The sequence below is a fragment of the Xenopus laevis genome, chromosome 6L, assembly GCF_017654675.1.
Source record: "Xenopus laevis strain J_2021 chromosome 6L, Xenopus_laevis_v10.1, whole genome shotgun sequence".
NCBI classification, from domain to species: Eukaryota; Metazoa; Chordata; class Amphibia; order Anura; family Pipidae; genus Xenopus; species Xenopus laevis.
Window position 1 is genome coordinate 63,709,411 of NC_054381.1, and position 25,098 is coordinate 63,734,508.

Below are 25,098 nucleotides of genomic sequence, written 5' to 3' on the forward strand. Positions count from 1 at the left end.
CTGTCTACTGGGCGTAACAGATGCTCTGGTACCCAGAATCCACTCAAGATTATTGATGAGAGCCCTTTTGTTCTATGCCAGGAAAACAGTAGCCCTACACTGGATGGGACCAACACCTCCTACTCTTAAAAAATGGATTAATCTCAAATTCCCAGCTAGAACTTTATAAGTTAACGTATATTGCCAGAGGCTTTCCGCAGAAGTTCAAAAAAATATGGTCTCCTTGGCTGGATTCACATACAACGACGACTAAGTCTACTGAGAAATGTTCTTTATATCCTTTTCATATCTACCTTCTTCTTCCTTCCTTCTTTACTTCCTTCCTTCTTGTTGTTAATGAAAACTCAATAAAAAGTTACGGTATTAAAAAAAAAAAAAAATAACACACTGTACATTCACAAGGGTGAGCAATCCACCAATCCTAATTCTGTTGAAACACTACACACTCTTTACTTTATGATAAACTTTTGCAGACTGGTCTACTTGATAAAAGTGGCAACATTTTAACAAAGCCTCAAATGTCAGGCTATTATTTCATGCCCTGCAGATATATACCGAGCAATGAAAAATAGATGAACACATAAAACACTTTTTATATGACTTAGATGGCTTTGCTTTGAATTTTAAGCCACGGTTGATTACTAGGCCTCAAAAGACAATCTCTTGTAATATGTAATGTCTAGTAGTGGGCACACAACATGAAGACTGAATCTTACGTTTGTAACATCAAAAAAAAATAAAATGATGCTGCATTCTTTCTTGTTTCTTTTTAATCTTTTATCAATCTCTGTAGCTTTACCTCTTTATCTATATCTGATATATATCTATATCTGATATATATCTATATCTGATATATATATATATATATATATATATATATATATGCCTTCACTATGGAAGTAATTCATTAATCGGTATGATTATCTTTATCTGCATACTATTACTAATACATTTTAAGTATGCCTGCCACATATCATTATCAAAGAAACGTGCTTTATCTACCCACTCAAATTCCCAAAATAACATACAGGAGAAAATGCATTTTACCTAGTACATATTAGAGAATCAATTTTTTTTCTTTGGAATATTAATGCAACATTATCTAATGTAAACAATGTTGAAATATAGGCAGTACAATATACTACAGGTATTAAACCTTTTATACAGAATGCTTGGGACCTGGGGTTTTCCAGATAAGGGTTCTGATAGTGCCTATGGACTTCCAGGGAAACTGTGCAAAGTGCAGACGGTGATTTTCAACCTAAAATGCTCGAGTATAAGCCGACCCGAGTATAAGCCGAGGTACCTAATTTTACCTACGAAAACTGGGAAAACTTATTGACTCTAGTATAAGCCTAGACACAACTACAGCCCTGTCTCCCAGCAGCGCACATTCTGCCAAGGTGACCCCCCAGCGATCAACCGGACTTCTTTGCAAAGTTGATGGTGACAGAGAATTGCCAAACGGGTTACTGTGTGCATTGTCCCACTACCATGTGCAGAGGGTGCTGTGTGATATTGCCATCACTGTTAATCTTTCGCATAATCAACAGAGGGCGCTGTGTGATATTGCCATCACTGTTAATCTTTCGTATAACCAACAGAGGGCGCTGTGTGATATTGCCTTCACTGTTAATCTTTCGTTTAACCAACAGAGGGCGCTGTGTGATTTTGCCATCACTGTTAATCCTTCATATAACCAACAGAGGGCGCCGTGTGATATTGCAGTCACTGTTATTCTTTCATATAACCAACAGAGGGCGCACTGTTATTCTTTCATATAACCAACAGAGGGTGCTTTGTGATATTGCAGTCACTGTTATTCTTTCATATAACCAACAGATGGTGCTGTGTGATATTGCAGTCACTGTTATTCTTTCATATAACCAACAGAGGGCATTGTGGGATATTGCAGTCTCTCCCCAAGTGAACTGTTGGTATATGAATGATTAAAAGTGACTGCAATCTCAGCTACTGCCCGCTGACCCGAGGTAGACTTTTTCAGCACATTTTGGATGCTGAAAAACTCGGCTTATACTCGAGTATATTGTAAGTACTCACACATGCACTTAGAAGTTCCACCTGAGGACACATAATAGGGGTTCTCCATTCATTTGTGTTCACAGTTGTTACCCTTAATTCTAAGGAAGGAGTCATATTTTTGTGGAGGTTAAGTGGGAGCTTTATTCTTCACAATTTCTAAATTGAAACTGTAGACTCAAAGTGGGTTGGTTTGTATGGGTTCTCAACCTACAGCAAACACTGCAGAAGGTAATATATTTTCAACTCTGAGGACTAAACTGTATAAACTGAGGGAACATGAGAGTCAGTCTTTTAGAGTATATACAGAATACTACCAGAGTATAGTACTTCTGGGAGAGGGATGAAATCTGCAGTAAATGATCAGAGTTAGTGATGAGTAGGGATGGGCGAATTTTTTCGCCTCGTTTCGCCGAAAAAATGACGCCCATAGACTTGTATGGCAGCGTGCGTCAAAAAAAAAAAAAAGACGCGTGTCAAAACAATTTCGCTGCGCGACAAATTTTTTTTGACGCCCATAGACTTTAATGGGTGTCTGCGACATTTCGCCGGCGGCGAATTTTTGGCAAAGCGAAACGGGACAAATTCGCCCATCACTGGTGATGAGCTTTGCAGATGGTTATAGCCTACAAATCATTCCTATAAGTCTTCATTTCTACAGTGCATTCAATAATATCCCAGCCCCAACAACATCTGTAGCTTGATTAGGTCACTTTGAGGTTTGTAAAGATAGCTCGGCTCTGATTGGAGAAGCCACTTCCAATCAGAATGAAGCTGATTGGAATAGAACCGGAGCTTGCAGGAACACAAGAAGCTTTCCACTCTGTGGAAAGCAAAAGTCAGCAATTACGTTTAATATTAAAACCATTGAAATGTTAAATTAATGTATATTACAAATTTGTGTAGAATTGTATTTTATTTAATTAAACAAGTTTATGGGTGGAGATCCCTTTAAAGTGATCAGGGAATTAATAAACTGCTCTGCATATTGCACCAATTCATTTGTTTAAGTCATGCTTGTTAAAATGAATGTAGCTGCAAGTAGTAATGTACTGGAACTTAGCCTTCCAAAACATTAACGCACAAAATAAGGCAGGAACACACATATTTGCAGATCATTGCACATTGAACTCCAGCATTCCTTTAACAACGTGGGGTGGTGGTGCAGGGGGCATTGTAGTAGCATTAAATCCAATTACCGATTACATACAACTGTTACCGTAATAATGACAACGGGAATCTAAAATAACCATGAGATGTCAAAGAATGGAATCTACCAGAAAGTCCATAATCAAATCCCTTGTTTGTCGCTAAAGTTTTGCAGAGGTAATCATGAGTGCAACAAGAGATGGCACACATATAATATGCAAGAAAATAATGAAGAGGGGGAAAAAAAAATCAATAACTAACAGAAGGTTCTTGCCAAAAAACACTGTAGCAATTAAAGTACTGTATTTCCCAATTTCATGCCCTGAGGTCTTCAGCACAAAAATGACCTCACCAGCTTATTGTTTATTAAACTCTGTGCCGATAATGTCCTGCATCTCCCAAGAACTGAGAGAGAAGGCACAGGAGTTTTTCCAGGAAATCTAGGTCAGTGCAGCCACCCAGTTCAGACACATCTCAATGTGGCTAAAATTGGCAGGACAGCACTCAAAGATGAACTTGCAGCCAAATGTCCACATATCATATATTTCAAAGATCATTAGCTAGTATACGTCAGAAATGTGCAATGTACAGTATTTTGCTATGTACTGGCCTCTATCGGAAAGATATCAAAAACATTACCAGTATCCTATTTCCTGCTACCTTATTGCAATAAGAAAGAAATGTTAATTATTGCCACTTAAAATGTTGACAAACTTGATACTAGAAGATTTTCAATTGTATTCCAGTATAGCATTAAACTCAAAAGTAGGTTTGATTCCTGATAAAGTAAATTATTTCTGAAAAGCACACATTTGCTACACAAGTAATATTGGCACACTTAAAAAAAAAACTATAATAGCAGAACACTATTTAAAGGGGTTGTGCACCTAACTTCCAGTATGATGCAGAGTAATATCTTAAACCACCCCTTTAAAATGCAGCTCAGCAGTCTCCCTACCCTTCCGAAAGACCTGTCATGGCTGTAGCAACATGAATGTAAAATTTTACATAAATATGTACATTCTGCTACTGGGTCCCAGCATAAAAAAAACACAAAGCAAGGATTACCGGGGTCAGTAAAATGCTCCAGAAGGGATGCTGTTTCCACCTCTACTACCTGTAATCCGTCCATTGACTTTCTCATGATATTCACAAAGCTTCTACTGCACGAAAACATGTTCTTTGTGGACTTGCTTCCTGTTATTTCTAGTAGTCCAATTTACGGTGTGCTTGTTAGGGGTTACGAAACCCATGGGATGTTACAATGATAAGTATTAACTGTGAAAACTGTAAATCTACATTTCTCTGCACAGTAGGAGTTGCAAACAAAATGACCAGCACCCTTACCCACCTCTATTGAGAACTAGTCCATATTTTTTCTAATTTACATGTCGTCAGATTTAAAATAGCATGTCTTGAGTTATTTGCGGAGGCATTGCACATATTCTGGCAGATAGCTTGTATGCCTTATTTTTAGCATAATTGTGTATTTCTTAACTGTGGCCTGTGGGCCTCTGAGTAATAGATGATGCATATGTATTCTGGATTTCAAGTGTGTTTTTATATGTTAAATACATTTTACACCTGTTACATATGCATTTTGCTTTATAGCTCTGTAACATTTCCCCTGTGATAACTGAGTTTTCACTTTGTTTTGTTTGTGCTGTGTATTATAGTATTGTAAAAGAGAAAAAAGGATCTTCAAAATCACATTGACCAGCAATAAGAGTTGTGTGAACAGTGGTTTTCACTGCTGTGCCTGGTCCCTCAGAGAATCAATGAAACCAGTTTGGATAGCTTAATTTCAGCAAATACAAACACAAATACAAAAGTTTAAATATTACACAGATAATACACAGGTCAGGAGCGCACTGTCTAGCAGATGAGGGTATTCTTGACCCGGACAGTATTGAAAATGAAACCTTATCACTACTTACTAGAGGCAGTATTTTTATTTATTTTGATATAAAATTCAAAATTATTTAACAATTTTATCCTGTAGTTTTCAGTAGCATCTTCTAAACTGGAAAATGTTATCCATTTTTGTTGACTTTAATCAACTTTCCAATAAACATTAAGATGGAAAATATTGGCTTATGTAGAAAAGGTACATAACCGCTATATTATTAAATGTATTTTTAACACAGAAAAACATGCTGCTTGTGCTACAGGGACCAGTTTCCAATCCCCTTAGAATCCAACCTCTCCCTCACTTTGTCCAATCGTGAAGTGATGGACTCTAGGAAGCCTATAATGTGATATTCTAATCTCTTTTTCTCTAAAAAAAAAAAAATATGTTTGTTTCTCTAAAACTCTAGATTTAAGAAGTGTAAAAACAATGAGAAATGAAAACAAAACTTTCTATACAAGTCAGTGGGACCTGTCATTATCTTATTTGTCCATTTAGTTAATTCAGACTTTTAAACGTTTTCAGATTTTCGATAGTAATTGCCCAAAAAACTAATATTTAGAGGTTTTATATTTATAAGCTAAGTTTTCTTCTTTTTTTTTTTTTTATTCTGATCATTAAGCATTTTTTTTTCATGCATGCTTTTTATTGTCAGATCTTTTAATAAATTACATGACATTTGCAGTTTTAGAGAAAATTTGTTTATTCATGGTTTCAAAAACCTCTAAAATGAGAATGTTAATAAATGGGCCTCCAGGGATTGTGGTCCCCTCTGCTTTTCATAAAGTCTGTGCTCCACCCACTATTGAAAACAGAGAAACTTCAAGTTCTGGAATCTATCACTTTACAATAAAAACAGTGAATGAGGGGTTGGATGAGGGGTTGTATGAGGGATGTGGGGTGGGTAGATTCTCAGTAGCATCATGGCTGCCTTTCAAACAGCTCAAGTTTGTGAATAAAAAATATTAACACTTTTTTTTTTTAGAAATTCAGATAGTGTTCATGTACATTTTCTACATAAAAATCAACTGATTGAGCTCCTATCTAAATGGAAAAAATATGTCCAGCAGCAACCCAATTCGTTGCTTTAAAAAGAGGATCTAATAGGGGATGAGAGCAGCACAAGCGCAGTTCCAAAAGCAACCCTCTATTCTATTGTCTTTTGAATTCTGGCTCAAACTTTGCCCCAGGGCCCATAGGGATTAAGTTACTCTTCTGCGAACAAACCTTTAAAGAAACCATTTAATAATGCAGGGAGTCCCCGGGTTACAAACATCTGACTTATATACAACTCACACTTACAAATGGAGGCTATTACAGTAATGTACTGTTGTTTGCTTGGCATTTACTAGCATTTAGCTTTAATAAACCACCTGCCCCAACTCCCTCTGATGTGTGTTGTCTACTAAGGAGAACAGAAAAGTAGAAATAAATACTATGTTGCATTCAATTTAAATTCAACTTAATAACAAACCAGCAGACCCTATCTTGTACAGAAACACTAGTGCATGATATGAGAGATACTTACACTTTTCTTGCCCACTGGCTGATTTTGAGGTAAAGACCCTGATGCAAGGACTGGTGAACTGGCTGGAGTGCAAAGTTCTGGAAACGGATTTGGGATTGCAGGCAAAGATGATGTGCGCAGTTGTTCCTCTTGGAGACGCCTAACAAAAGACAACATAGGCCCTAGGTGAGTGTTACTACTTTTTTGCAGTATTGCTGGTTACTATAATCTCGTTCACTTATGTTTTCTTTCTGCCAAGTAAGTAATTCTGAAACATGTGCCAAACAAACAAAATGCTAGCAATTCTTCAAAACCATCTCATGTAGTAATTCAGATATATATACAGTGACAAATATCCTACTGAAATGTAGGATGAGTAAACCCCCATGTTAAAAATACTCCTTTTGAACTGAAATAAAAATACCAGACCAAAATCCAGTGTCTTCAACATCTAAATGTTTGCCCATGTCAGAAGACGGTAGTCTGTTGCTCTCCAGTCAGTGTCCTGCATATTAAGTAGTACCTTAAGTGGAACAAGACATACCTTTATGACAGGGTACCACTTTAAGTCTTCCTTCAGAAGAGGAGATGGCAGAGCCTGTTGAGGGAAAATAAAGCTTCCCGTTGTCCTCATAACCTACTGGAAAAGTCCAGAATGAGGGATTGCAAAAAAATGGTCAGAGCAGGATGTATAAAACACCCATGGAGATGTATTGATATATTTATGTATAAATATGTTCAAAGTACCTGCCAAGTCTTGATAAAGACAAAAGGCTTTAATTTATCTAGTATTAAGATAAATTAAGAGACCTTTCTCGTGTGACCAAAACTTTGAACTACTAGGTAAATAAAATGTACATGACATTTTTCGTATGATGTAGAAAGTGATATTCAGAGACAATTTACAATTGGTTTTAAATTTTTATTATTTGTAGTTTTTGTGTAATTTAGCTTTTTATTCAGCAGCTGTTCAGTTTGCAATGTCAGCAATCTGATTGCTAGGGTGCACATTACCCTAGCAGCCATGCAATGATTTGAATAATAAACTAGAATATGAACAGGAGTGGGTCAAAATAGAAAACTGAATAATATAAAGTAGCAATAGCAATACATTTTTTTTTTGTAGATAGGGTCAGTGAGCCCCATTTGAAAGCTTGAAAAAGTCAGAAGAAGGCGGCAAACAATTCAAAAACTAAAGAAAAAACCAAGGCCAATTGAAATGCTGCTTAGAATTAGCCATTCTATAACACACTAAAAGTTAACTTAAAGGTGAAACAGCTCAAACCTGCTGAGTGCTGCACTTTTTACTACATATATTCAGCTATAGGTAGTTTGCTACTCTTTGCAAAATATTTATATAAATATAAATGCTCCATCTAATGTTACTCTACTGATTTTAGATGCATTTAAACAAACTACTCTAAATATATAATGTAAAAACCATACCGGCTCATTTTTGTGCTACTGTATTACAAATAATATCCAAGAATGCACAGGCTGAAAATGCTAGTAGCTAGTTTAAAAGAGTAGATCACATTCAAAATAAGGGGCAGATTTATTAACGATCGAGTTGTGTCTTCCATGAAAATTTGAGTTTTTGAGGTTATTTTTTTTGGCCAAAATCAATTTTTCTGGTTCAAAAAAAGGTTTTTTTCTTTCTTTTAAACTCAAATGTTTTACGATTTCTTATACCCCAACACTGGAAATAGCTCAAATCTGTAATTACACCATCTAAAACTTGCAAGATCATGTAGGAGTCAATCCTTTGAACCATTTGAAGATTTTAATAGCCTTCATGATGTTCGAGTTTTTCTTTTTTTACAGAGGGTTTTGCCTGAAAACTCGATCAATTTGTGTGACCCGAGTTTTTTTTTTTGCAGAAAGTTAATTTTCGGGTTTCGAACTCAAACTTACTGCATGAAGTATTGTCCATTTGAGTTTTTTTCTTACATAAGAAACCATTCGAGTTGTAAAGTCATCTGAGGTATATAAAAAAACCTCTAAAATCTGACCTTTGCTACATAACCTGCTCAGCGTTAAAGGAGAACTAACCCCCCCATTAAGAAAAGCCCCTACATACTACCCCCTCCGCATAGTTCACTACCCCTGAAAGTGTCCCGAATCCATTGCTCATGTATCGGTGCAGAGTAAGCACATCGGAGCTGATGGGTGCCATCTTCTGGATCTTCAGCCTTCTTGGTGTCCTCTTCCTTCCCTTCGGCTATTTTGGCGCATGGATGGAAGACTGCTCCAACTTTACATGCACCAATATATTGATCACTTACAGAAGAAGACCGAAGACATAGAAGATGGCGTGAACGAGTTCCTCTGCACTTACTCTGCACAGATAAGTGAGCAATGTATTCGGGACACTTTCAGGGGTTGTGGGGGGAAAGCAGGGAGGGGGGCTATCTAGAGTAGTTGGTAAGGTCTTTTCTTATTGGGGGGTTTAGTGCTCCTTTAAAGATGGGCATTTATATTTTTATAGTATTTGCCTGTCCCATCCCCCTCTTTCCTGCTTACAATTTAATATTCACTTTGGTTGGGTGGAGGCACTGACAAAAAAACTTTTACTCTGAGAGGTTACAATATTGTTGTTAATGTAACTTTTAAGTGAGGATCTATCTTATTTATCTTCCAAACTGTCATTCAAACCAATACCTGGCTGCAAGGGTAAAATGGACAGAAAAGATCAATATCTGTTTTAAAGGTAAAGTACCCTTATATTTTAAAGAAATAAAATAATAAACATTTATATTTTAAGCACATTTTTCTTTTATGTTATACATGAGGTCCCTACATTTTCAAAGCATGGAGGCTTATTATATACGTCTGGTATTTTTAATTCAGCAAAGGAATCAGTCATTTATTATTTATACTTTATAGGAATGCAATCAGCCCACAGACTAAAGGTGAGCTCATCAAAGCAGACAAAGTGGTAATCACTAACCGGAAATGTAGAAAACTCTATATGGATATTTAATATATGCACCAATTTTGCTATTACAATCAATATGTTAAACATGGTCATTGTATTACCACAGCAATAACAAAAATATTGCAAAATGTACAGACGGTACTGACATGAGCAGAGTTTCATTCACAAAACTTCAGATCAACGCGAGTATAAATATAACAGAATATTGCATACCAATAAAATAATTAGGGTTTCCACATTGCTTGTATAATACTGGCCTGGCCAATAAAATCAAATGTGATGTAAATTTTATAACAAGTAAACAAAATAAAACAAAAGCAATTTTTTTTTTCAGGAAATGTTATCCATCATCCGAATTTAGTCTTTGCAGATAGTGCCCTGGCTGGAACTGAACGTAGGACCCCAGTGCTGAAAGACACCATCAATAACCGCTGCAAGATGTGTTTGTGTTGATGTTTTTCTACTACAGTACCAAGAACTATTCAGTGACAAGCCATAAAAACAATGTAAAACATATATATATATATATATATATAGATATACACACACACACACACACACACAGTACGCGATACATATACAACAAGGTATCATCATTTATTTACATAGTAGCACAAGGGTTACCAATTGAAACTTTATGTAAAGAGACATGAAACGGAATAGATGTTCATGTTACAGTCTGCTGATAACAAGCAAGCCTAGAGATCAGCTTCAAAACTAAAAACACAAACCACCTGAAAGGAATGGAATTTATCTGCATTAGGCTTATATATCCATGTTTATTCTGGCATGTCTTCAATATTGTATACTGCAAATGTATACCCTCAACCACAATATTGCACCTGCATATTATACAGATCATTCTAAGTCTGTCAGACCCTAGTGCTGGCCTTGTGCACATTCTAAAGGTGGCCATAGACGCACAGATAATATCGTACGAAACTAATTTTCATGTATGGTGGAAAAAGGGGCCGACCGATATCGGCAGAAGACTTGGATATCGTCGGCTCGTCAATCGGGCTGGACAGAAAATTTTGATTGAAGGCACCCAAACGTCGGCCATTGTTAGTGCTAAATCGTCAGATACAGGTAGAATTCTATTGTTTCTATCTGTATATCTGATGAATCAGCTCTACATGTGTGTATTGAAATGAACAATCTTTCTTGGAAAGATCATAATCGTTACATCTATAGCCAACTTTAGATTTGTTACAGACATGGTGCATGCTAAATGTCTGAATAAACCTTCTGCAATGAAAAACTATTTCAATAGATAAAACAACACATCCCTCAGTCTGTCAAGCTGACCGTCACAGGATTTGCTACAGAGCACTATAGGCAGATATAGAAGAATTCAAACTGGGAAATCATGAAAGGTTTACAAACAGTGAACACACAGAATCGATAAAAATTACAATGTTGAGCAGTGTTCTAAAATCACGATTTTGAGATTCAAGTGTTTTATTAAATAAGCAATAAAGTTTTTTTTTATTTTAATAAAAGAAAACTTGAAAAAGTTTGCTATAATAAAGTTTGAAATAAGTATATTTTAAAAATATGAATCCATGATTCCTTGTATTATACAAAAAAGGGTCTCCGATTACATATTTATAATTCAGAATATGAACTCCAGAATATCATTAAATGCTTAGATCTGAAATTTGCCTCAACATTTTTGCAAAAAGGTGTCATTGCAAGTAAGGAGGACACCGGCTACTTTGTAACAGCATAGCCTTGCTCTCTGCCTTCCTGACCACCCATAACACAAGTCTACTCACCACTTGAAGTAAGGAATCAAATTACAATATTGTTTTTGTTTGTAAACAGTTTACCACATGGAGTGGTCAGTATTTCCCAACTCTGTTTAAAAATGTTCCGCAGTAGGTTAGATGTATACATTTATTTTTAGTTCAGTTTCTGAACAAGGCAATAATACTTCAACAGCAACTACAAATAAGGTTTAACACTGGCGCGTTTATATAATTCTCCACTGTAAAAATCCAGGCAACAAAAAGATGGGTGTACACATTCATCACTGGCTGTAAAACTATATTCTGTGATCTTTTGTCTGCTTACCTGACTGCATGTATATGCATTGGTTGGGAGCGCTGAAGCTTCTGTTTATGAGGCATGGACGGAAGAGAGTTGGTTCCTGAGTTTGGTAGCTGGCTTCTGTTAAACCGACCATTTTTTAGAAGTGGCACAGATTCAGAGACACTGCTGCATGTGGAGTAAAGGCTGTCCAGTGAGGAGTTCATATCATTTACCAGGGCCTCTAGATCAACATCATCATCTAAGAGGGGAATAATATAGAAAAAGAGGGAATTAGAAAATAACTAACATGGTTACATTTATCAGGTATATGCATCTGAAACGGTTTCTGAGTTAAATGTAAACGATTATTAAGGAACATGTATGTAAGTGGTATTGTGAAGAATACCTTGCATTACAAAAGGAGAGACAATGATAATTTAGAGCTATAAGGGCATCTTCAATATTTCTCGTTTTATTAGAAACAAAAGCCAAACATTAGAAATCTAGAAATGAGACCACAGCATTTAAGTAATCCATTTTTATAAAACACTTAGGGGGTTATTTATCTAGCTTTTTTTTTTTAAACCTTGGGTGAACTCACAGATTCAAGCTATTTCCAGGTTTAGGGTATAATAAATCTCAAAAAATTCAAGTTTAAAAAAAACAAAAAACCTATATATATTAGGGTTTTTTAACTAGGGATGCAACGAATCCACTATTTTGGATTTGGCCGAACCCCCGAATCCTTTGCAAAAGATTCGGCCGAATACCGAACCGAATCTGAATCCTAATTTGCATATGCAAATTAGTGGTGTGAAGGGGAAAACTTTTTTACTTCCTTGTTTTGGGACAAAAAGTCATGGAATTTCCCTCCCACTCCTAATTTGCATATGCAAATTCAGATTTGGTTCGGCCAGGCAGAATGATTCGGCCAAATCCGAATCCTGCTGAAAAAGGCCGGAATCCATCCAGTGTGAGCAACGACCAGTGGGAAATAAAAGAATAGGTGTTTTTACACCATGAGAGAAAACACAGTACTATTATCCATATTACACCATACTGCTTTGGAGCAAACAACTTTTTGAGAACACTGTTTTCTATCAGAACCTGTTTGAATATTCAGAGCAATTGTGGGAGGAGAAAAACATACTTGGTTGACTTTCACCTTCCAATTAAACCTTTATTAGGTGACTATCTTGTATGTAGGAGAACAGTGAGGACAGGGCCTTATTATACACAGTCTCTCCTTATAGTTTAGATGACCATTACTGTTAATTTATTACGGCATGCATGCCAACCATCTGAGAACAATCCTTTCTTTTTGTAGCTGGTCTTCTGAACAGTAAGATTCATCTGCAAATACCCTTGCTGGCAAGTGGATGAGGCATCAGCAGATGCAGGGGTAATATTTTTTAAAAAAAATCATGAGAATGAGGTTACATTTAATAAAATAATTACACTGTGAATTTGTTTTATTTTGTGAAAGGATAATTTAGCTCATGTTGATGAGAGGCAATAACTTAGAACTGTAGAAGTGTAAAAATAAAAAAAAGGGAAATAACGAGGGAAAAACCTTGCACAATTTTACAGGACAGTTTTACACCTTCGTCAACACCCCATGCTTGCACATATTGCACTTGGTAAGAATGAAAAATCCCTATTAAATCAATTCTATAAACCTTGGCAAACATTTCAAATTAACATTTAAGTCCAATTGGTACAGCTGAAATAGGGAAAAAAAGTGACAGATCATATTTTTGGTCTTCAAAATCCCTTGATAAAAGCTGGGGTGCAATCAAAATTTGAAGAATATATATAGAAAGACTGCAAATCATACACATATTTCAGGATAAGTACAAAGTTAGTGTGAAAACATGTAAACCCTACCCACAGAAAAAAACAGCCTGTTTGAAATCTTTTGATACCTGCCACTCTAGTTGTTAAAAAGTTAACAGTAAGGCTGCAGCATTCCCTTAATCACTTAGAATTCCTTCTACATAAAGTACAAAGATTTTTAAACCTGCCAGAGGCAGCAGAAGTGGAGCAGACAGCTAGCATAGGCTAAAAGCTGGGACAAGTCTGCTTTTATTAATTGACCACGCAAAATGACATCACCCCATTTTAAGCAACAGAGGGTCTCAGTTATCTTGGAGGTCACCTTGATAACAATTCTTGTTTTGTCCTACAGTAAATGGCCTTTGAATATAGAGAAAAAAAGAAATAGGCTGGCAGCAAACCAAGTGTGAAAAGTAGCAGACAGCAAGGGGGATATCTCTTATTTGTGCAGTCTTTTAAACATCGGAGTTTGCAATGGTTTCAATGAAACCACAATCACTTCATCAGCAGTGGTCTACACATCCTCTGCTCTAAAAAGGTAGAATTATACAATTTGGTCATTTACCATGTCTGACAAAGATTTCTGTGTCTGTCTGCCATGCACATAGGAGTGCTGAACACAACTAAGCAAGCCAAGCTGGCAACTATCACTGCCAGAGAATCCAAGAGATCCAGGTTAAACAAGCAACAGTAGAATATTTTTGCACAGCATACAAATAAGCAGACATTGAAATAGTCTGCTTACAGCAAGTAAAATAAGTAATTTGAAAAAAAAGGGAAAATAAATCATGCTAGAAATGGATATACTGCACTTAATTGGATAGCATTGTCCTTTTAATTTTCTTGTTTATATTGCGTAAAAACTATTGTTATGTGCAATACGATATAGTTATTTGTTATTGTAATTGCTACTAAATCCAGTACCCTACTTTTTAAAACAATGTTGCAGTAGTCAGCTCTCCTTCAGCCAAGACTCAATTTCCCACAATGCCTTGCACAGAACATGTGAGCAATGCGGGAACTAAAGGCATTGTATGAAGTCGGAACCAGCAGTGTACAGAATAGCAATGGACAGACACTGCTTTCAAGACCATTTGCATTGACTTACTAGGACAAAAAACATTTGTAAGAGGCATTGTATTAAGTCAGAACCAGCAGTGTACAGAATAGCAATGGGCAGACTGCTTTCAAGACCACTTGCACTGACTTACTAGGACAAGAAACATTTGTAGGAGATGTAGTCTCAATCGCAGAGTCCAGTGCCTGCTGCAAGACTTTTGAAAAAAACAAAAAAACGCTCTGCGTTGCTGGACAGCACACAATCCTGAACAGAAAAGAGAGAAAGCCTGGAAGGCAGAATCTTCAGCTCTGGTACTAAGGTACTTTAGAGCAAGCCCCATGGGTTCTCAAAACCCTGATACGTAAATGGACATTAACCTGACAACAATTATAAACTAAAAAGGTTTTTTTTTTTTACTAATTCTAATAAAGAAAATATTTTTTGATCAATGATGTACCAGCAACATAGATATATAGACTAGAGTTTGCAAGTAGACACATGTAGAGACACATGTAGTGGCCAAGCAATAGAAAGGAAAAGCCTATACTTCCTTAGAAGTACAGATACAAAGCCCAAAATGCCCCCAGACCTCCAGTAGTATAAATGCAAAGACAACTGGTTTTGTCTTTAGTAAGTCATGAATAACTACTGGCACATAAAGCAAGTAGCATCATCCCTTTTTAAAGAAAAAAATAAACAACAATATATTCCAATAACATAAGAAAATAAAACTCTATGGAAATTGGGGGTATACCCTGACATAAGCAACGGCAACTAGCGATGAGCAAAAATTTTCACCAGGCATGGGTTTGCATTCAAAATTCCACATTGTACATTGCCAAAATGTTTTGTTTTTTTGCAAAACTGCTGCAAATTTTTTGCCAAAAAAGTGTAAGAAAGCTACAAAATAAAAGAAACATGAAAAAAATAAGTCCATTGACTTTTAATATATTTTGATGAAAAACATGGCAATTGACAATGTATTTTGTGCAAAAAAAAAAAGTCCACAGACCAATGCGTTAAGCAAATCGAGTTGTTTTAGATTTTAACTTACAAATACAGGTATGGGATCAGTTATCCGGAAACCTGTTATCCAGTTCCAAATTATGGGACGGCTGTCTCCCATGGACTTCATTATAATCTAATAATTCAAATTTTTAAAAGTGATTCCCATTTTCTCTGTAATAATAAAACAGTATCTTGTATTTGATCAAAACTAAGATATAATTAATATTTGCTGAAGGCAAAACAAGCCTATTGGGCTTATATATTTTTATATGATTTTTTAGTAGATTTAAGGTACAGAATTACAGAAAGATCCTTTGTCCAAAAAACCTCAGGTCCCGAGCATTCTGGATAATGGGTCCCATACCTGTACTTCAAACTACATATACTAACATAGACTCAGAGTCATGTGTGGTATAGCTAAACCTACACTGTGTGCAGCCCTCACACATGCCTTTCATAGGTGGGCCCAAGAATACCCTTTTGGCTGTTTATAAAATATTATTTTATTAATTGTCACACTGATACCCACGGTCTGGTGGCAAGAGTAGCAATTTCAAGAGTGGCAGCAACAATTATTTTTTGTTATGATATTTATGGTGTACATTTTAATACTATGTGTACATTATGTACATTGTTTTTTTAATTTTTAGTTTTTATTAATGGTGTGTAGGCAGCCATCTCTGTTCATTATGCATAATGAATGCAGAGCATTAAGAACCACCTGTATTTAGGGTTGCCACCGGTATTACAAATTTACCGGCAATGTAGCTGCTGGTAAATTTGTAATACCATTAAAAAGAGCCCTCGGCCTGCCCCCAATCCCCTTGAACTTACCTTTTCTTTGTGGTTCTTTTAGTGTCCGTGACGCGGCCCGCCCCCTTTGATGTCACGCCCCGCCCATTTTGCCATCACGGTCCGCCCCTTTGTGGCCCCGCCCCCCCACAAGCCGGTGAAGAAATTTTAAAAAGGTGGTAACCCTACCTGTATTGGCAGTATTAGCCATTAGGGCTGTGGCACACAGAACATTTTTTTCACAACAGTTAAGTCAACTAAAATACCCCATTAACACACTCACAACCAATACTATTACATTGAAAGCAACTTGAGTAGAGCAGGGAAAGGCCAACCACTACTTGTTACCTCTCCTTGTGTGTCGGCCACAACACATTTCATATTATCGGCAGTTTTAACCACCTCTGGTCTTCTTGGACAGCAGCAGCCCTACCTCCTATATGATGTAGCATATACAAAATGGCAGATGCCCAAAGGAAATCACAATTCTAACTGGCAAGAAAGCATAACAAATATATTTGAACAGCCTCCTATGTGAATTGCTGCAGGTAAAACAGACTTGCATAATTGCATGAAAGTGCTCCCTACCTTAGTTTTACCCATCACAATTCACAATATGAGCTATTCAAATGTATTTTCAGGCACTATGTTGCCTAAAAATGAGAAAGATTTCTCAAGAGCTACAAAGCTCCCTATCTGCCATTGCTTTTTAAGTGAATAAGAGGTAGTATGGGCAGTTTAACATGCGGGGGGGGGGGGGGGGGGGGGGTCACTGACCCAGCAGCCGGAATCTATTGCTCTGTGTAGTTACAAATGTATTACTATTGTTACTTTTTATTACTTATCCTAAGGGCCTCTCCTATTCATATTAATCAATTTGTCTGGTTACTGGAAAAGTTTAAACCCTAGAAACCTAACTAAGTGTATGTGCTTTACATTCATTATAGCCAAAAGGGAAAATAATAGTGCACTTTGCTTAATTAATATTCTAGTTGTCTAGTAACAGCCATCCAACTATACAGAAACCAAAACTTTAATGGGCTGTTCACTTTTTCCTGAATTTTGTTCAGCAGCTCTCCAGTTAGAATTTTAGCAGCTATCTGGTATCAAGATGCAAATTACCCTAGCAAACAGGCAGTGGTTAGAATGAGAAACTGGAAGGGCAGGGTCTATATAAAATAGCCTCAACGAGCAACATTTTTGGCTGCCAGGGTCAGTGAGTGACCCCCATTTAAAAGCTGGAAAGAAGAGGAAAGTAAATTTAAAAAAAAAGACTAATTGAAAATATGCTAAGAATTGAGCGTTTTAGAACATACTAAAAGTTAACTTAAAGGTGAATCACTGCTGTAGTTTGCACTTAAAAGCTGGAAAGTGTCAGAAGAGGAAAGTAAATTTAAAAAAAGACTAATTGAAAAGATGCTAAGAGTTGAGCATTTTAGAACATACTAAAAGTTAACTTAAAGGTGAACCACTGCTGTAGTTTGCATTTTCAGATTTAAGTAACAGCAACAAGTTGTATTATAAACAGTTTTACCCTAAGTTCAAAGGCTTCATAATCACATCATATTTATGGTTTGGGGTGGGCGACTATCATATAGCAGACCTTGTCAACCAAGCATCCATTTTCTGCACAGTAAAAAGGTCTGCTGTATGGTAATTGTGGCACTGCATAAATGGACTCAGGGATTTTTCTGCAGACTAAGAAAACAGAAAAAGTTAACAATTCCAAAACATTACCCCCTCTGCTGCCTCTTATTTGTACCCTATGTGCCAACTTCATCTTTAGAGGTTATATGATCTACTGCAAAATGATAAAGGCACTAATACTCATCTGCATCCAATGTACTCTGAGTACATCAGATGCTTGGACAAATTGTGATGCAGCCACCAATCTACTCAAAATCTGCTCTCATTCTGTAACTAGGCCTTGCAAATTTGAGGTGCAGCTGCTGCTTATAAATCTCACCCCAAAGCATTTTGAACAATGACAATTGTTCCAGCCAGTACACAGCCCTTAAAGTTTGGTATTCTAACAGCGCTATGCAAATTGCATTATACTGTACGAATTCTAAAAAAACAAGCAGTAAATGTGAAAAATGCACATAATGTCCAGTAGGTGGAGGTAGTGGCTTTAAAATAAAATGCAAGCACTGCTACTAGTAACAAAATGAGAGTAAATATAAGAAACAAGTTGTAACAATGCATCTGTATTATGAAATATGCTGACTTATAGTCTAGTACAGGAATGGGATGTGAACTTGTTCAAGTTTTCTTGAACAAGACATGTTTCCCCAATATGGAGCACTGTGGTTTCAGACTGTTTAACAGAAAAAAACCCCAATAGGATTATTTGGTCATAAACACAGATTTATGATAGTTTTATCAAATGTATACTGCATCAATCAAAAAAGATGAATTGTCTGTATACACAGTGTACAGAAAAAGTTCTGTATTTTGAAAATTTCTGGATAATGGGTTTCTCTATACAGGTATGGGATCAGTTATCTGGGAACTCGTTATACAGAAAGTTTCAAATTATGGAAAGGCCATCACATTTTAATTAAATAATAAAACAGTACATTGTACTTGATCCAAACTAACATATTATTAATTCTTATTGGAAGCAGAACCAGCCTATTTGGCTTGTTAAATGTTTGAATGTTTTTTTTTAGTAGAATTATGGTATGAAGATCCAAGTACAGAAAGATCTGTTAGCTGAAAATCCAAGGTCCCCAAACATTCTGGGCCACTGACCCCCACCTAAAAACAAATGCTCTGGAAGTCTACAAATGTATTGTGAAAGCTACTTTTTATTATTCATCTTTCTATTCAGTACCTTTTTATAGTCCAGTCTTTTATTCATATCAATGCATGGTTGCTAGGGTCATTTAGATGCTAGCAACTAGATTGCTGACACTGCAAACTGAAGAGAAGCATAACAAAATGCTAAATAACTCAAAAACCACAAATAATAAAGAATTAAAAACAACTGCAAATCGTCTCGGAATATTACTCTTTACATCACACTAGCATTTAATGTAACCCCTTTAAAGGAATAGTTCAGCGTGAAAATAAAACCCGTGTATATAGATAGGCCGTGCAAAATAAAAAATGTTTCTAATATAGATAGAAAAATGTAATGTATAAAGGTTGGAGTGACTGGATGTGTAACATAATAGCCAGAACACTACTTCCTGCTTTTTAGCTCTCTAACTATGAGTTAGTCAGCGACTTGAAGGGGGGCCACATGGTACATATCTGTTCAGTGAGTTTGCAATTGATCCTCAGCATTCAGCTCAGATTCAAAAGCAACAGATATGACCCATGTGGCCCCCCCCTTCAAGTCTCTGATTGGTTAATGCCTGGTAACCAGTCTGTGGAAACCAAGAGATTTGAAAAGTCGGGCTATGTTCTATTATGTTAAGACATCCAGTCACTCCAGCCTTTATACATTACATTTATGGCTAACTAACTATATTAAAAACATTTTTTATTTTGCACAGCCTATTTACCCAGTTTTTATTTTTACACTGAACAATTTCCTTTAAAGCAACCAATTAGTTCCGTGTAACATTACCTTAAAACTGTTCGATTAATTGCATTAAAGGGATTCTCTCATGATTTTTATGGTGTTGTTTTTATTTTCTAAATTACACTGTTAACACTGCAAATAATCCACTTTACCATGTAAAATTGCATTCCTAAACCAGCAAGTATATATTTTTTTTCATTTATAATGTTGGTCTGTAGGCAGCCATCTCAGGTCATTTTGCCTGGTCATGTGCTTTTAGAAAGAGCCAGCACTTAAGGATGGAATTGCTTTCTGGCAGGCTGTTTCTCCTACTCAATGTAACACAGAATGTGTTGCAGTGGGACCTGGACATTTATTATTGAGTGATGTTCTTAGATCTACTGTACTAGGGAACTGTTATCTTGCGTTAGAGAGCGGTTATCTGGTTACCTTAGGCTTCCTGGGAGGGAAAGGGAGGGGTGATGTCACTCCAACTTGCAGTACAGCAGTAAAGAGTGACTGACGTTTCTCAGGGCACAAGTCACATGACTGGGGGCAGCTGGGAAAATGACAATATGTCTAGCCTCATGTCAGATTTCAAAATTAAATACTGTATACGAAAAAATCTGTGAGAAAATGGATTTCAGTTCAGAATTGTGCTGGAGCAGCACTATTAACTGATGCAATTTTAAAACATACATGTTTTCCAATTACATTATCCCTTTAATGTGTCTAAACTATATAAAGAATAATATAACATTATTGTGCAGAATTTAATAGTGCTGGCTATGCTACATTAGTAGTAATCATAAATAGAAGTATTCTTATTTATGATGTTACTATGATGTTGCTAATAAACTTTTGGCAAGTCTATATTTTCTGTATCTACTGAATATAGGTTTATATATTTAAAATTTAACTGTGGTTTTGGGGTTTCTATAGGAGCAGGATTAAATAAGAGTAGGATTTAAGAATTAAAATATTAAATGCAGGTCATTTAAAGGGTAATGCAGTTTTGTTAAAGTCACAGTCTATTTGCAGCTATAATACAAACAGAAAATTATAGATAACATATATTGATAGTGGCTGAATAAAGCCTTACCTGGATTTAGTGATATTCTTTTAGATGTGAATCCCGTTTCCACCAGACCTCTCGGTGAGCAAGCCGTTGTTTGATCAACATTATCCTGAAAAAGAATGCAAAAGGTTTATTTAAACTTTATTCAAGGAAAAATAATAAAAACCGGTTGCTGTACATTTTGATTTTGTGGGCCACATGCACAATAGATGTACTACTGAGCATGGCATAGTTTTATGGTACAGCTTCTCTATAGAAAGTATGAATTGTCTTGCTGATACTGTGCCTGGCGTATTTCATTACTAACCTCACTTGGCTGGCATTGCTCAAATGATGCCAGTTTGTACCCTATGGATTATTAAAGGACAGAAGTCTATAGTCAAAATGTTAGGCATTACCAAGTGAAATAGATCAACTTTTTCTATAGGCTGGTCGGTCTTTTCAGAAAACACAGCACCAGCTGTTGGAAAATGGTCTACGATTGAAAATTAATGATTTGATCATTTATATTTATTTCCATTTATGAAAATTAACGCTTTAAATTACAGCAGAATTATGCATTTTATATGGATTTTGAACATCACCTACTTTCTCTACTCTCATTGGGGAGACTAATTTATCTAGCAAAACGATTTGTCACTTTTTTTCAGGACAGCCTGAGCTTTTTAAAAGGACACGGAAACTCTTGGTCACAAGAGTCGTGTTGACAAATTAAAAAAAAAAACACACACTTCCTATTCTTCCAAAATATTCACGCTTTCCCCAGCAATGCTATAGTAATAAAGCATGTCTCTAACACTTCGATGGCATGACATCTGTTTACTTGATGGGTTCCCCAGGTTACACTAAAACTCAGCTCATGCATACTGTATACATCGGAGATCCTGTACATATGCACAGAGCCTCTCAGTGTTACAATACAAACATCATATAGTCTATGTTTGTGTCATAAATGACAGAAAGATCACAGGGATGGCCCAATCCAGGCGCCACAATCTTACACTATTACTTAGTTAATGCAGGTTGAGGAAAAAAAAAAAAAAAGACAAAATGTCCATCAACGCAAGGCATGCCTTTGTGTTATTTAAACCAAAAGCCAAGGTGACCAATTTTAGGGTTTGGCACAACAGAAGTATTCTCTGCCAATGTATTTTAGCTGCAACGTGTGTTTTTAGTCCAAAAATGCTTAGTAAGCATTTTCAGGCTGAAGTGTGCCAGTATTAGCGGTCACATACTAATCTTTCAAACCAATGGGAGGTGGTTTTGTAAACTTGGAGTATTTTGCAGCCATCTGATATACAATGTGAAGAATATGCCCTAGGAGCCATCAATGTCACGTACGGCTCCTGGTCACGGCTCAATCTTCCTCCTGTTGCAGTCTCCTTTGGCCTCGGGAAGAGCCCTCAGATACTCAGATGCCACCAAGCCTTAACTTGAGAGGAGCAAAGCAAGCATTCTGAACGAGAAACGGTGCACATTTGTTACCAAGGCTAGGACGGAAGGCAACAACAACTTTTAGGAGTCGACTATATAGCGTGGTTAGGCAGGCAGGCCAGGGTCGGTACAGGCAGAGTTCAAATGATAGTCAGGCAGGCAAAGAGTCTGGATTTGGCAGAGTATAGTCAGACAGGCAGGGATCAAAACCAGAGAATTCACAGATGAAAATTACAACAAACTAATCAAATTAGGCCTAACGGGCAATGATTTTTAGCCAAAAGCCCCTTTAAATATTTAAATTTTGCACCAAAACGTGATGACATCATGACGCTGTGGCGCGTAAAACCCGAAAGTGTGAGCCAGGCACACCATAGGAGTCACAGAACCTGAGGGGAAACCATCATTGCGGCGGGCGCCCCCTCCGGCCCACTAAACCACTAGAGTCTTTACAATAAGCCTTGCAAGTGATATAATCAACAAAGTCAATTGTTTTTTTCTAACTGCCCACTCCCTCCCCTTTGGACAGTTCAATTGACAAAAGAACAGAGACTGAAATTGGATGAATAGCAGTTTCACAATGGATTAAGTATGATTAGGGCAGTTACATTTTGAAATGCTTTCAAGGCATACTGTGACGGGGGATCACGTTTTTGAATTTCTGAAACGGCGATTGTGATGAGAGATATTTTGACTGGTGTAAAACCTGCATATTATTCTTCAGGACCACAATGGAGAGGATTTGAAAAGAGTGAACTTGATTGACTTAAGGTTTATTTTGTAGCAACACAAACACGTAATTCTATGTTGATGTGTGTCTGATGATGTACATGTGCATCTATTTTTTTACAATATGTCTGTAAATGTGCAAGTACATTTTTTATTCATGCACAAGCGCCTGGATGCATTTTGTTCTATATGCCCCTTTAAATCTATAAATGTCAGCTACAGGTTTTACTTTAAATGTGTAGGAGTATAATAATGTTTGATGTTGATATACAAGCAAATTTTTGTTATTTTCTCTGGTTCTATACAGACAAATACGCACCAAGTTTATAGAAGCCCACAGATACTGTTAGCTACCATAAATAAAATATTTGTTTATTTGAAAAATGGTAAGTATTCTTTTTTTAACACTCATGTAGAAAGTCTGAAGAGTTGCTTTACACAATTATAATAGGATTCTAGTTGGATTAAAAAACAAAAAGATTTGGAATTTAACAGATTGCATTGTGAGGTATTTTTCCTAGCACAGAAGAAAGAATGCTGGTTTTGGAACTTAATAGCATCCCTGCGATTATGAATATATAGAATAAAAGATAGCTGTATACCAAAATGCATTTTGCATTTCTTCAGCAAGGCAACAGAGGAAAAATCAAATGCTGGATACAGAGTGATCAGGTAAGGGTGAGACTCATCATAAAAAAAAGCGACAGGCACCTTTATTTTGAAAAAGGTAAGTTGTGTACAATACATCTATTAATGGAACAGAGAAAAATAGAATGAAAAAAAAAAAACGCATTCCTTCTAAAGGTCAGTTCACATAAACACACACTACAGTAGTCATCTATTAAGAGCTCAGACATAACATTGGGACTATAAAGATGGAAAACTTCATTAGTTGGTTCCTCAGTTGTGTAGACAAACGAAAAACAAAACAAACCGTTCAAAATATCTGCTTTTTCTCTGTTCTCATTAATCAGCTGACCCCCCTCTGATATTACGGGTAAATATTTTTATAAAAATAAAAACTGGCTAAAATAGCTGTTTTCAATATATAGTTAGTAATATAGTTGTAATCTATAAAGGCTGAAGTGACTGGTAGTGATGAGCGAATTTTTTCACCAGCCATGGATTTGCGGCAAAATTACGCACTTCGCCATTTAAATTTTTTTTTTTCACGCAACTGCAGCAAAAATGTGCAGCGGAAAAGTTTGCAACAAAAAGTTCTCCAAGATAAAAAAAAGAAAAAAAAAAGGTGCCGTGGGAAAATTTTTTCTCAGTTACGCTAGAGAAATGGGACAGATTCGCTCATCACTAGTGACTAGATGTCTAACATTATAGCCAGAACACTACTTCCTGCTTTGCAACTTTCTTGGTTTCCAGGCACTAACCAATAAGTGACTGGAGGGGGGGGTCACACGGGTCATAATGGTTTGCTTTTGAATCTGACCTGCATGCTAAAGGGATACTGTCTTGGGAAAACATGTTTTGTTTTTGTTTTTAAAAAAAAATGCACCATAGTGCTGCTCCAGCAGAATTCTGCACTGAAATCTGTTTTTTAAGAGAGCAAACAGATTTTTTTAGATTTATTTTTGAAACTTGGCATGGGGCTAGACATATTGTCAGTCTACCAGGAGCCCTCAGGTCATGTGACTTGTGCTCTGATAAACTTTAGTCACTCTTTACGGATACACTGTGATATCACCACCCGCACTTCCCACCACTGCAGGCCATCAGCAGTCTATCAACAGAACAATTGGCAGCTAACAGATAGCAGCTGACACCTTTGTTGAAAGATTTGTTTGCATTGCTAAAATAGCCCACCTAGTAGTAGAGACACAAGAATAGCACCAAAGCAGGAAAACCCATGCTTTTTTCCTGCTTGGGTGCTATTCTCATGTCTACCACATTTTTAGCAATGCAAACACGACCAATGTCATGGTATAATACAATGTACCTAATCACATATAGCACTCCACAGCTCGCTGACGGGCTTTCTGCCCAAGTGCACGGTTTGAATGAGGAGACTGCTACAAGCTGTTTAGCGCACTGAATGGCAAGTGTGTATTCAATCTGTTT

The 25,098-nt window shown here is 36.6% G+C and overlaps 1 protein-coding gene across 6 annotated transcripts in view; it reads right to left on the bottom strand.

Annotated features, from left to right (window-relative positions):
* Positions 1-25,098, bottom strand: part of grb10.L (growth factor receptor bound protein 10 L homeolog) — a 136,023-nt gene that overhangs the window by 40,308 nt on the left and 70,617 nt on the right. For all 6 annotated transcript variants that reach the window (XM_018267563.2, XM_018267561.2, XM_018267562.2 and 3 more), the window contains 3 exons: positions 20,887-20,971; positions 11,620-11,836; positions 6,627-6,765 (listed from right to left, as the gene is read on the bottom strand). In XM_018267563.2, the coding sequence (XP_018123052.1) occupies positions 6,627-6,765; positions 11,620-11,836; positions 20,887-20,971 (441 nt within the window). The remainder of the gene's footprint in view (positions 1-6,626; positions 6,766-11,619; positions 11,837-20,886; positions 20,972-25,098) is intronic.